Source organism: Nomascus leucogenys, chromosome 5 (assembly GCF_006542625.1).
Source record: "Nomascus leucogenys isolate Asia chromosome 5, Asia_NLE_v1, whole genome shotgun sequence".
NCBI lineage: Eukaryota > Metazoa > Chordata > Mammalia > Primates > Hylobatidae > Nomascus > Nomascus leucogenys.
The window spans coordinates 67,877,842-67,891,658 of record NC_044385.1 but is presented as its reverse complement, the minus strand read 5'-3'; the positions used below and the strand labels follow the sequence as shown (position 1 = coordinate 67,891,658).

Below are 13,817 nucleotides of genomic sequence, written 5' to 3'. Positions count from 1 at the left end.
GGCTGTTACAGCAGAATACTATAGAGTGGGTAGCTTAAGTGACAAATATTTATTTTCAGTCTGGGGGCTGGGAAAGCCAAAATAAAGGGGCCAGCCAATTCAGTTCCTAGTGAAGGCTGTCTTACAGAGGGTTAACTTCTTGCTGTATCCTAACATGAATGGGGGGGAAGGAAACAGGGAGAGACCACATGCAAGTGCAAGCTTTCTGGTCTCTTCTCATAAGGGCCCTAATCCCATTCTATAACAGGGGACCTACCCTCACAACTTCATCTAAGCCTAATTACCTCCCAAAGTACCTACCTCCTAATACTATCATATTGGGGGTTAGGGCTTCAACATATGAATTTGGGGGGGATACAAGCATTTAGTCCATAGCAAATTCTTTATAGCAAGTTTAGGGAACCTAATCAGTTTAAACCAGCTTTGTTTCCTGGCCTACCAATTAGTTATATAGTGTGATCACTTATAAAAACATCTTTCTTAAAATAGTCTTTCTGTTTTTTTTTTTTTTTGTATTCATGATTGTCTTGCCTCATGTTTGCTTATGAACCCTGGGCATGTTTGTTTAAGAACTTTTGCTCATAGCATATCCTCATAACTGCCTATGTGGTGACATAGGTAAGAGCAGGTATAAAATAATGAGTAGTGTGAGCATAGTTTTTCAACAGTAAAGAACATTACAATGTGCAGTGTCATCCCTCCTGCTTTATTTTTGTGGTCTCTTAGCGTCACTTGGATTCCTTTTTCCAGATCAGAATCTCTCTCGCCGTATACCACATGGCTGTCGACCATTTCAGATACAGATGCACTGCTAGCTGAGTGGGACAAAAGCGGTGTTGTTACTGTTGATATGGGAGGTCACATCAGGCTTTGGGAAACTGGACTTCAACGTCTGCAGCGATCACTCATGGAATGGAGAAACATGATTGGACAAGATGACAGAAATATGCAGGTACCATTTGAATTCACCTTATCTCTTAGAGGTGCACATTCAAGTATAAATTTAGTTCCAGATGCCACAGTCATGAAAATTTCTGGGCCAGTGACTCAAAAATAGTTGCTTAAAGAACTAAAAGAATTTTTAGATTCAAAATAAAAAGACAAAAATTCTCCATCTAAATGATGAAAAAGTAAAAATGTGCCTTTTTTTCTGTCAGTGCTTAAATGTGCAGGTTACTGACATCACAACATATGAATACAATCAGCAGCTTTTATTTTTTTAACCTTAAGCACTAACCAGTTTCCAGCAGCACCTTTGCATCTGTTCTCACTTTTACCATCTTCAGGGTCAGCATCTCTACATGCTACCTAGGAAACAGAAACATTTAGGAACTAGAATACAGCAGATTATTACAAGGCCAGAACCTCTAAACTAGAGAAGGTGAGCAAAAATATGCATCCAATAGAACGTTTTTTACCAACTTCCTTATTTCCAAGTAATGCAAATTTAGTAGTCAACAATAAGTAGACCCAACCCTGCACTGGAGAAAAATATGGGAACAGGCCACCAAAGTGAAAAGAATCTGGTAACTCCAGAAATGACTCAGTCATCATCTAATCAATCTAGTTGCTGTCTGGAACTAATTCGAAGAATGAGGAAGGCTATATACCCATATATACTAAAGCATATAATAAAAGGATTTATTTGCTATTCATTTATTTTAATCTTTGGAACAAAACTTCTCCTGTTTACATTACTTTCTTATCCAACAAAAAGAAAAGTAGGTTCCTCCCAGCCAGGTTGTCCTGCAAAGAGCCTATTAGCAAAATAAGAAATTTCTACAAACTATTTCATCAATACCTGATTAATAATTCCTATTTTATGTGATTCTTTTTGTGATTTTCTTTAAATAGAAATAGATATATTCATGAATGAATAACAATTCTCTTAGATCCTTAAAAGCTTGTAGGCACATTTTGAAAACCTCGAACCAAAGTAGAACTCAAATCTTTTTGAAGGGGTAAAAATATATTAATTTAATTAAGCTAAAACAAATGTGTGACTCTAAAATAAGCATGTGTTTAAGTAAGTGCCATGGACTGATTACAGCAACAGACTGAATGTTGGTTACTACTCATAACAATATTTAGAAAACCAATTAATTATGGCCTGTTTCATTTATTATTCTAAACATTAGTTTCTTCTCTTTTTGAATTAAGCTCGTGTTCTCATTACAGTCATTGGTGCCTAATAGTAAATACTATTGTGTTTGAATTTCTATATTTTCTATGTGGTAGAGATCAAAGGTCATGTTTTCCATCTGGTCAAGATTAAGTTTATTTTTCACAATAGAACTTTACAAAGGACTTTTACTGATCATTTAATAATTGTTCTTGACTGCTACAAAAATGAAGTTGTATTTGTTTTTTAATCATGTAGGCCTTCTCTTCCAGTTACTTCTCTGGCTATATATACATCTTTGTACTCCTAGTTTGTAGCACAATGGTTGGTGCAATAAGCAATTAATATGTTTGTTTATGCTCACACTCCTATATACTAAAATGTACTGGTAATTGAAACTATTTGATAACGAATGGAATTTTTCTTTTCACAAATTACTTGTTTTGATGTAACTGAATAAATATTTATTGAATGAGGATATATAGTTATTAAGTTAGAAATGAACAGAATTATGGTATCTAACATCTCAAGAATAATCAAAATATTCAGCTACATTACACAGCGCAATATCTGAACTTTCCCTAAACCAAACATTTTCCAGGACATGTGTAACTTTATGTCTCCAGTTTAAAGTTCAGCTATAAGCCGGGCATGGTGGCGCATGCCTGTAATCCCAGCTACTTGGGAGGCTGAGGCACAAGAATTGCTTGAACCCGGGAGGTGGAGGTTGCAGGAGCTAAGATCGAGCCACTGCCCCCCAGCCTGGGCAACAAAACAAGACCCTGTCTCTAAAAAAAATAAAATAAAGCTCAGCTATTACAGAAATAAGACATGTTTAGTAATAAAGTTATATAATTCAGAATTGAATGATAGTTTCATTTGGAAAATTAGAATAGATGTTATCTGACATTCTCCTTTGATCCCTAAGTTCCCTTGATCCATTTTGGTTGATATTAAAAATGCATACTTATATACATACTCAAACATGAGTCTGTATTCTTATGTTCAAACAGACAAGACTAACTGTCTTAATAATCTATCATTGTTTTAATTTTTTGTCATATCTCTCTTCTTCCCTGCTTGGTAAATAATGAGATAGTTTATTTAATTGTTCTTATTTAGACCAGCTCATCTTATTAATTACAAGTAGTTTATACAACCAAACCTAAATAGAAGTCATTCCAGGGGCAACAGTAATAACAAGCAAATGTTTGTCTTTTACAGTTCCCTTTCTGTTTGATCTTTCAAGCTATGCTTCATTTATATACTCTTTATTCAGCACAGATCTGCTCCTAACTTCAGAGCTTGGAAAATGCCTTTGATAGAAGTATTGAAAAAAGAGAATAGGTTCTCCATACCCTGCTTACTTAACACTTGCTGGCTGCAAGCAGCTTCCCCATCACTGACAGAGTAACCTGATCTCCATCTAGTGGCCAGATGGACTTACTTTTTACATCATGGAAATTAACGGGCCTGCTGGCAATGAAAGGCTTATACACTCTTGTCTTGTATGGTTCCTGTTGAGCAAGATAGGCGCCTTTAGGTCAGCAGTGAGGGCTGGGCAAATAACCTGCCATGCCATCCACCACATAAGATCCCCATGCCTCCTGATTCCTCTGCATCGTAGCAAAGGAACTGTCCATATTGAGATAAAGAGTATATTAATAGTTAAATGTTTTATCACTACTCTCTTTATCTTTGCTACATTTCAGCCTTCTGGAGTTATTAGCTTTGCCATTGTTGATTTGAGTTTTTGTTTTTGTTTAATGAATTCGTTGGTATTTTTATTTAATGAGTACAGCTTACAAGAGAGTATTTTTTGAGCTCTACATATAAAATGTGTTCATTAATTTTACATGCTTTGATAGGAACATGTGTTTTTCCTATAATAACCATAACAACAAACTGAAAGGATTATTATAAATGTAGTTTTAAGAGCCCATTATTAAGAATGCATATTTATTACTTTTAGATTTCATATTTTCAGAAACATGGGTTAATTATAAGTCAAAATTCTTCTGGCTATATTTAAAGTTTATTATTCATACTCAGTTACATTTGTCTTCCTTCCAAGAAAGCTGTTAAAGCTATACCACAGATTTCCTCAGAAATCAAATCATCTTCTCTTGGTGATTATTTTTGTGGGAGCAAAAAGGCTTAAAAGGTTATAGCTTTCAAATGTTATTTTCTAATTAAAAGAAATCACAAAGTAAATCTTCTGTATATTGCTGGTAGGATCTCTCTGCAGCCTTGGCATAGTACTTAAGGAAGTAGTAAGTTGTTTAACAGTGGATGCAATCTTCTGAAATACAGTGTGAGACTGGAACTTTTTCATCATTATAGTGAAGACAGTGCCTGGTACACAGTAAGCACACAACCAGCATTTGAAAATAAAAAGAAGTGAGGCATAGAAAGAAATACATGGAAAAGATAACTAATTTATGTTAAGCACCATTAGTCTATTCCCCCTTTTAAAGAGAATTTTCTAGGACTATGAATAAGTGCAGTTTGATGTACTTAGGTAACTAAGCTTGGCCTTTTCTATAATCTCTAGTCCAGCAGTTTTGATTTTTGAAGATCTCAGTAGGATATTAAATTCCATTTTCAGTTTTAGAAACCACTGGGTTATTTAACTGGCTATTAGTCAGTTAGTTTACAGGCTAGGTTATCTTCAGATCCTCTATGGGATTATGAAATCCTTTGTTCTTTTTAAGGAGCGTAGTTTACTCTTATACATCATTCTTTGATCAATAACTCTGAAAAAATAGTCTGATTCAGTGGATCATTGTTACAGAACAATCCATATTTTGTAGGATTGTTATATGTACATATGTCTTTGGGAATCTTTCTTGGCCCAGAAAGGCAATGCTTTTCTGAACTTTTATAATTTCCCACCATCCATGTCTCCTCGCCATGTGTCAGTAGAGCTGGCTTTCAGCAAGATGATCCAGCTGTTTCCCTATATGGTAACACTTGGGCATTGCCTGTAATTTTTTTTTTATTGTTTATTCCTATTAGAGAAGTCCCAGCCATGGAAATTCATTTTGAATCTTTAAGATTTTCAGGAGCACTGAGTGAAAATGCAAGATCCCCCTGAGAAGTGTAGTACCTGGTGGCGTGCTAGTAAACCAGTTCTCATGGAGACTGGGGGGTTGTTAAGTTTGCCAATTTCCATGGTGCAAACACCCCCACCATGATTTCAAGCTGCCAAAAGTTAACAATCAGCTTGAAAAATTCCTAAATATTTAGCAGTTATCTCTCATAGGCTGGTACAGTTTAGCTCTATCATGCCACTTGCTTATTTAGGGCTTTATCATCTAACTCCCCAAGGAGAATTGTGGCAGTTACCTAATAGCAAGGCTTTCAGAAATGAGGCAATAAGATGGTGATAGGGACAGAAGCAATGAGAGAAAAGGGAGAAAGGTACAGAGAACACAGATAAGATAGTATCATGTTAGCTCAGGGAATGTGGAAGCCTGCAGTTATCCCAGTCACAAATTGGCCATACTCTTCTTGAACCAGAAATTTGGTTGGAGTAAAGAATTGAAGAAAAATCTGCCCTGAAGTAAGATAACACTCCTGGGTTCATGCATATGGGCCTCCTTTCTTATATAGATTGTGTTTTAGAGAGAAATTGCAAGTTGATTTTTACATTCCTCTAAAAGAAAAGCTTCCATTGGATCACAACATTATCAGTAATTGCTAAATACAATTAAAATTAAATCAACAGTGACCTCCCTAAGGCAAGCAAATAAACAAGTTTATGATTTTAGGGAGGCTGTGAGGTTTCATTAACTTTTTATGCATATCCAATAAGAATGATACCCCTATAAATTATGAAAATTATAGAATGTTAAACTAGTATTTAAAATAGAAATATTATCTTACTTTCACTCTTTAGAAAAGGTCTAACCTTAAAAAATTCCTTTTCAAATCATCAGCAGGACTATTTCAACCTCCTTCTCTCAAGACAGGCCATAGGATAATTGTGTTACCATATCACTAGTGCATATTGTTCAACAATATGATCAGCAAGTAAAGAGGTAATTTTAACAATATTTATTTAAAGTATAAAGAAAACAAATTAATTCTGCAGTATACTGGCTATAAACTTGAATGAGAAATGCAATTAATAGGTTGACAGTCAATGACTCCAGAACTGTTACGGTTCTGAGCTCATTAGGTATACACTTATATTTAAGTAAGTGTATACCTTACCATCACAATGGCTATAGAAATAAAAGCTTCTTGCTATTATATTTATGATTTTATTCATAAGCAGTACAACTTATTGTTTAAGAGCATGAAATTTATAGTGTTCAAACCTAGATTAAAATCCTGGTTCAACTTTGTAGGTGATCTCTGGCAAATTACTTATTCTTTCAAAGCCTCACTTTCTAATCATAATATAAAAATAATTGAACCTTAACAAAGTTGTTGTAAGAATGAAATACAGTAATGCCTGGTACAGAGTAAGTACTCAGTAAACAATAAAAAATAGAAACTTAGAATTTAAGTTAATATTGGGCTACAGAATTCTTCAATGCTTTATGGAGACAAAGCCAAATTTAAATGAAATACTATTACTCAAATACCTAATATTAACTTATGATCCAGTGAGTTATATAATTCATCATCTATACTAGTGTTAAAATGTAAGCTTTGTTTATAATCCTGTTTGGAAAAAATTTTGTCAGATCCAAAAAAGGAATTGTAAAAATGGTCTTTGCCTAAACCTGTCAGCTTGAAGAAAAGCAGGAAATCAATGATAGGACAATTGTCAGCAGAGGATTATAGTGTTTAGCCTTATTTAAAAGACAAATTAGAACAAGACCAAAAAACATGCAGCAAAGTATACATCATTTACTCTGAGTCCTGAGAACAGTAGAAAACAGGAAAACAACAACAACAACAACAAAAACACAGGGCAAATTGGAATCCTGTCTTTCTAAGCTTTTCATAGCTTTTTCCTCCTCCTATTTTAAGCTTTCGTTAGCAACAGGACTTGAAGGTACTGTGTAGTTCTGAAGGTTGTAATGTGGGGTGGCACTGAAATTTGGAAGATTAGTTGAAAGTCTGTCCAGGCCATTGAGACATCCAGATTTTCTCCTCTATCCTATGCTTCTAGGCAGCTGGCTCTCCTCTGCCCTTACAAAAGGCACCAATTAGGACAGGAGGGAAACCATACAACTAACAAGAAGATAAAGTGAAAGTCTGCTTTTTTTTACTTAGACTCAAGGAAGGTAGTAGCATCTATATTTAAGAATTTCACTGAACTAAAGAACCAGATATACAGTATAACAAATGGAACACACACACACACACACACACACACACACACACACACACACGCACATCAAAGCATGTCCACCTGAAATTTTAGAACCCCATGGATAAAGAAATAAGGCCGATAACTTCTAATTTTGAGAGAAGTAGGGAACAGATCATATAAAAGTGGTCAAAATCCTAATGGCACTGGGTTTCTCCAAAGCAGCATTGGAAACTAAAGAGAAAATCAAAGCGGGAAAATGATTTCCGGCTAGAATTTATATCCAGCCGAGCTATTAATCAGGTAGACTAAAACCATTATTAAATGTGCAAATCTCAAAAACATTACATTCGTTCTCAAGAAGTTACTGCATGATGTGCTGTCACTAAAAAAAAGGGAGTAAACCAAGAGAGAGGAAGACATAGGTGGAAAGAGTGGCAAAGGTAATTCCCAGTTGGGCAAAATTATCTAACATAAAAGCCTGTTTGATAATAAAGTGCTGAATAGCTCGTGTAACTTACTGAATACATTATGTCTAGATTGTGACATAATATATTCAGTAAGTTACAGGAGCTATTCAGCACTTTATTATCATTACTATACAGACAGTCCCCGACTTAACGATGGTTCAATTTAACAATTTTTCTACATCGTAAAGTAGGAGAATTGTTAAATTGAACCACGATGTAGAAAAATTGTTAAATTGAATCATCGTAAGTCGGGGACGGTATAGTAATGATAAGGTAAACAATATTGATTTGTTTATGATAGCACTTTATTAGGGGGAATGAGGGGAGAAAAAAATGAGTGATGTGTGTTTGAGGTGGGAGAGGTAAAATAATCCTTACCTTTCATAATAGGAAGTCAATAGACAATGTCTGAAATTGAAGAATAGAGAGACATAAGAATATTACTTAGAAATATGGAAGTAAATAGTAAAAGATGTAGTAAGCAGAGTTGAAGTAGTTACCTTTAACCTCTTAATTGCTTGAGGGGGAGACTGTGTCACAAGGGTGCTATTTTTTGTTATACATCTTGTAGTACTATCTGACTTATTAAACCATGTATGCTTATTACTTTGATAAGAATTAAAAATTACTTCAAAATAATAACAAGTCAAAATAATAACAAGTAGGAATTTACCAGGTGGAAAAGAGGAATGAGAGTGGGCATGAAACAATTCCTCAGAAGTAGTGATTAAATTTAACTCATCTTTGGATCCTTGAAACTTAAAACGGTACTTTTTTTTTTTTAATGGAACTGAATAAGCTGGTTAATTTTCTTTCTTTGACTTTAAAATGACTCAAGGATTCCAGTTCTGAATACAGTGGAACAAACACTCACCTTGTCTCTCCCACTGAATGCAGCTATAAAACCTGGACAGAATGCATGAGCAACTATTCAAAGTCCCTGAAAAATAAATGATAGCATATGGATTGAGGAAGAAGACCAGAATTTGAACTGCCTAAATGGTAATCAGCTATGAGTTTCTCATTTTTCCTCCAGAGTCTTCTGGTTTTGATTCAAGGCAGCTTGGAAATTGAAGTGGTACTCTCAGAAAACTAGGAATAGAAGGAAATTTTCTCAACCCAGTAAAGGGCATCTGTAAAATCCCCACAGCTGGCACCATATTTTAATGATAAGAGACTGAACACTTTCCCTGTAACGTTGAGAATAAGGCAATGACCATGCTCACCGTTCCTATTCAACATCACATGTATACATATGTAACAAACCTGCATGTTGTGCACATGTACCCTAAAACTTGAAGTATAATAATAATAATAATAAAATAAAAAAATAAAAGAAAAGGAGCAATAAGAAAAGAAAAATAAATAAAAGACTTCCAGATTGGGAAGGAAGAAATAAAACTGTCCCTATTTGCAAACAACATAATTGCCTACCTAGAAAATCCCACAGAATCTATTAAAAAAAAAAAAAAAAAAAGACAAACCAAACAAGCAAAAGAAACTACTCTTAGAACTAATAAATGAGTTTATCAAAGCCAAAAATCAATCATATTTCTATATATGAACAATTGATAACTAACAATTAAAATTTAAAAATATATGTACCATTTGCAAACAGCTTTGTCTAAAAATGAAATATTTAAGTATAAATCAATAAGACTTGTGCAGGTTATGTATGCTGAAACATTAATGAAAGAAATCAAAGACCTAAATAAATGGAGAGATATACTGAGTTCATGGATTAGAAAACTCTACCTAATAATGATGTCAGTTCTCTCCAAATTGGCCTACAGATTTGACACAATTCCAATCCAATCTCTGCAGGATTTTGTTTATAGCTATAAACCAACTCTAAAATTTATATGGGAAGATAAATGAACTAGATGAACCAAAATAATTTTTAAAAGAAGAATAACGTTGGAGAAATCATGCTACCTAATTTTAAGATTTACTATAAAACTACAATAGTCAAGACAGTGCAATGTTTGCAAAAAAAATTAAATCAATGAAACACAATAGACTATCCAAAATTAGACCCACGGACATATTGCCAGTAGTTTTCAACAAAGATGCCAAAACAGTTTAATGGAGAAAGGATAGTCAACAAATGGTGCTTTGACAATTGGACATCCATATGCAAAACAAGCACGTGTTTAAAACCTTGTTGATTTTTCAATATGCAAATAAAATTACACAATAGTTACAAGCCCAGGAATAATAATAGTATACAATAGTAATAATAGTATACAATGCCATGTATACAATAATAATAGTATCCAATCCCATGTCATCATTCATTGTTGTAATTACATAGAGACTGTGAAGCTAATTCTTAAAAATAATTTTAAATGAATACTTTAAAACTTCTAAGGTCAAGAAAGCTAATTTGGTCAGAGGGTTAAAAAAAAAAAAGTCTCAATCTATGGTATCATTTTTGGAGTAAGAAAATGTTCCAGGTATGTTATTTGCAGATGGGGAAACTAAGGCCCAGAGAGGTTACATAACTTGCCCAAGATCACACAGTTGGTAAGTGGCAGAGTTAGTAGTTCTACAATTTGTGCTCTTTATCCACCATGCCCTACAGCCCAGGCAGCATTACCAACTTTCACTACCTAGTCAGATATCCAGAGTTTCCAGAATACCTCCCCCTGCCAAAATCTGAAAATGCCAGTGGAGTTAAAAGCTTGCCATTTGTCTCTGTATAACTCCATCAAATTATCTTGGTTCCCATAGAAGTCAGTGTTTCTGAGCAGCCAAATAATTTTCGGCTCCGTGGCAAGCAGTAAGAAAGATCCTTTTAGATGCTCTTTAATTGATAACAGAAAACCGAATTCTTGATCAGGCGCAGTGGCTCACGCCTGTAATCCAAGCACTTTGGGAAGCCGAGGTGGGCAGATCACAAGGTCAAGAGATCGAGACCATCCTGGCCAACATGGTGAAACCCCATCTCTACTAAAAATTCAAAAATTAGCTGAGTGTGGTGGCATGCGCCTGTAGTCCCAGCTACTTGGGAGGCTGAGGCAGGAGAATCGCTTGAACCCGGGAGGCAGAGGTTGCAGTGAGCCGAAATCGCGCCACTACACTCCAACCTGGCAATAGAGCGAGACTCCGTCTCAAAAAAAAAAAAAAAAAAGAAACCGAATTCTCAGAGATTCTCATGCCATTTCTTTAATCCCTGATACTCTTTCCTTTGATGAATAGATAAAATAAGTTAAAGTGTTGCAAAATTTCTATGTTGTTCAAGTGAGCAAGGCAGCAGGATCTGAAGTTGGTTTCCAGAAGAGTGAGCCTGCTGTCAGGAAAAGGGTAAAAACAAGCACAGTTGCAGCAGCATGATTCAGTGCGCAGAAGTGAGTTGATTAGGTATCCCATCACCACCCCTAAACAACGTTAAGGCTGTGTAGTAATGAGCTCATCAGTCTTTCCTTCCCCAGGATGAATGAGACTCTTGGGAGTCCTCAATCTCTCTTTAAGAAATGAGGCATCGAAAGACAGGACCCACACAGGGATACTGCTTCTCCTCAAGAATGTAGTGAAACCACTGTGGAGTGTTTAGAGGAAAGCCAGTGCCTCTGGGATTTAAGAAGGGTGATCATCTGGCCAGGCACAGTGGCTCATGCCTGTAATCCCAACACTTTGGGAGGATGAGGCAGGTGGATCACTTGAGGTCAACAGTTCAAGACCATCCTGGGCAACATGGAGAAACCCCGTCTCTACTAAAAATACAAAAACTAGCCAGGCATGGTGGCGTGCACCTGTAATTCCAGCTACTCAGGAGGCTGAGGCACAAGGTTCAGCCACAAGGCACTGCTCCCACTTGAACCTGGGAGGCAGAGATTGCAGTGAACCGAGATCATGCCACTGTACTCCAGCCTGGGTGATAGAGTGAGACTCTGTCTCAGAAAAAAAAAAAAGAAAAAAAAAAGAGTGATCCTCAGTTCCATTCACCAGTGGAAATGTAGCAGTGTGATTATGGGAAGGCTAGAGCCCAAACTTTTTCCTATATCAATATCATGTTTTAAATTTCATATGCTTGCTTAACCAAAACTAGTCATCAGTTTTCTGAACTGCCTTGGTTCAGTAGGTTGTCCCTTATCTTTATAGGACACGTAACAGTTTCTGATGTATTCTCTTATGAAAGTGTTTCCAGAAGTCACCAATTTGAACATATTTTTGAATTCTAATAAAAAACTTTGTTGCTGTTGTTGTCTACTTAAGTATTTCTATATTTATGTTGAGATCAGAATTATGTAACAGCTGGATAGAGACATCAGTAAGATACTCTATTTGAATAGACCTAGGAGCACAGGTCCTGGGAGTAGATAAACAAGAAAGACTAACACCCTGGGAGTAACTCCAGTTGTGAACACTGTTTTCACTAATACTATTCTAATAGCAGTTTTAAAACAAGGAAGAATAATCCCTAAAATGGTAGTAATAGTAATAATAATAATAGCCAATACTTACATGTGCTGATCATATACCAATGCTGTTCTCAGCATACAGAGACAAATGGCAGGCTTTTAATTCATTTAATTATTATAAAACACTATATGATAGGTACTGTTATTACTGCAATTTACAGATGAGGAAACCGAAGCACAGAGCTGTTAACACACCAGTGCACATGGAGGTTAAATAACTTTCTTTGTACTGAAGCAATCTGCTTTTAAATGTATCATAACTTACCCATAGCCATGTTCTTACATACTTCTGATTGGAAAGGTAGGAAAAGAACTGCATTTCTGAGCCCCATTGATACAAGGTCATGATGGGTGATGTTGTTACTGATTAGCTTTCTCAGAAATTGTTTCAAATCTTGCTCCTGTCCAGTGATCTCTACCCTCAGTTTAAGGAATATGGATTTTAAAAATAATATAAAAGTTTTCCCTCTTGTTCATCCATTGACATAATTAAATTTTAATTGACCTTTCATACAAATACTTAAGGAGACACAGGCCTAACAAGGGTTAGAATGATTTTCTGGAACGAGTTTCATTTAAAGTTCTGCAGGATTTGCTGGTAGGAAGATACAGGTATAAGAATAGGCCTTCTCCCATGTAATATTACTGCTCACTTTCTAGGCAGAGCATAGCCCATGTATTTCCTCCACAATCTATAGCCCAAGAACTGAACCACCAATGCTGTCTGCTTCCATTCAAAAACTGCTAAAAGCATTGGCTCTCCAGAGAAAAGTGCACCATTTCTAGAGTGGATGTGTGAAACCCTCAAGCCTTAGGGCAGAGCAGAAGCCTGGCCGGGACATAAAAGCAGCGAATTAGACTGGCTGGTCTGTCCCAGAGGAAGCTAGCATCTCATTCACTTAGAAGTTGCTTTTCTTTAATCCATCTTGAATTAATTTTTGTATAAGGTGTAAGGAAGGGATCCAGTTTCAGCTTTCTACATATGGCTAGCCAGTTTTCCCAGCACCATTTATTAAATAGGGAATCCTTTCCCCATTGCTTGTTTTTTTCAGGTTTGTCAAAGATCAGATGGTTGTAGATACGCGGCATTATTTCTGAGGGCTCTATTCTGTTCCATTGATCTATATCTCTGTTTTGGTACCAGTACCATGCTCTTTTGGTTACTGTAGCCTTGTAGTATAGTTTGAAGTCAGGTAGCATGATGTCTCCGGCTTTGTTCTTTTGGCTTAGGATTGACTTGGTGATGTGGGCTCTTTTTTCTTTTCCAAACTGCTCTTTCATGATTTCACTTTCACTAGTCAAGTATCAGTCTTATTTCAGCCATGTTTGTGTTCCCTTGAAATAACTGTGACTTTTATCTGTGACATTTTTAAAAAATTGACTTCTCAGTAATTATCTGCATATGAATAAAGTGAAAACTTTTAAGCACAATCTCAGTGAGAAGCCGGCCCTAATGAATAGCCTTCTAGCAGCCCCAAGCAACAATCAACATTTATTGGTCCAAACATAATTATACATTTGCCATCATAAAT

General features: G+C 35.8%; 1 protein-coding gene across 4 annotated transcripts in view; it reads left to right on the top strand.

Annotated features, from left to right (window-relative positions):
• Positions 1 to 13,817, top strand: part of VWA8 (von Willebrand factor A domain containing 8) — a 424,992-nt gene that overhangs the window by 310,061 nt on the left and 101,114 nt on the right. For all 4 annotated transcript variants that reach the window (XR_004030158.1, XM_030813328.1, XM_030813329.1 and 1 more), the window contains one exon: positions 751 to 952. Coding sequence is in view for 3 of the 4 variants with exons in the window: in XM_030813328.1 (XP_030669188.1) it covers positions 751 to 952 (202 nt within the window). In the remaining variant the exon portion in view is untranslated. The remainder of the gene's footprint in view (positions 1 to 750; positions 953 to 13,817) is intronic.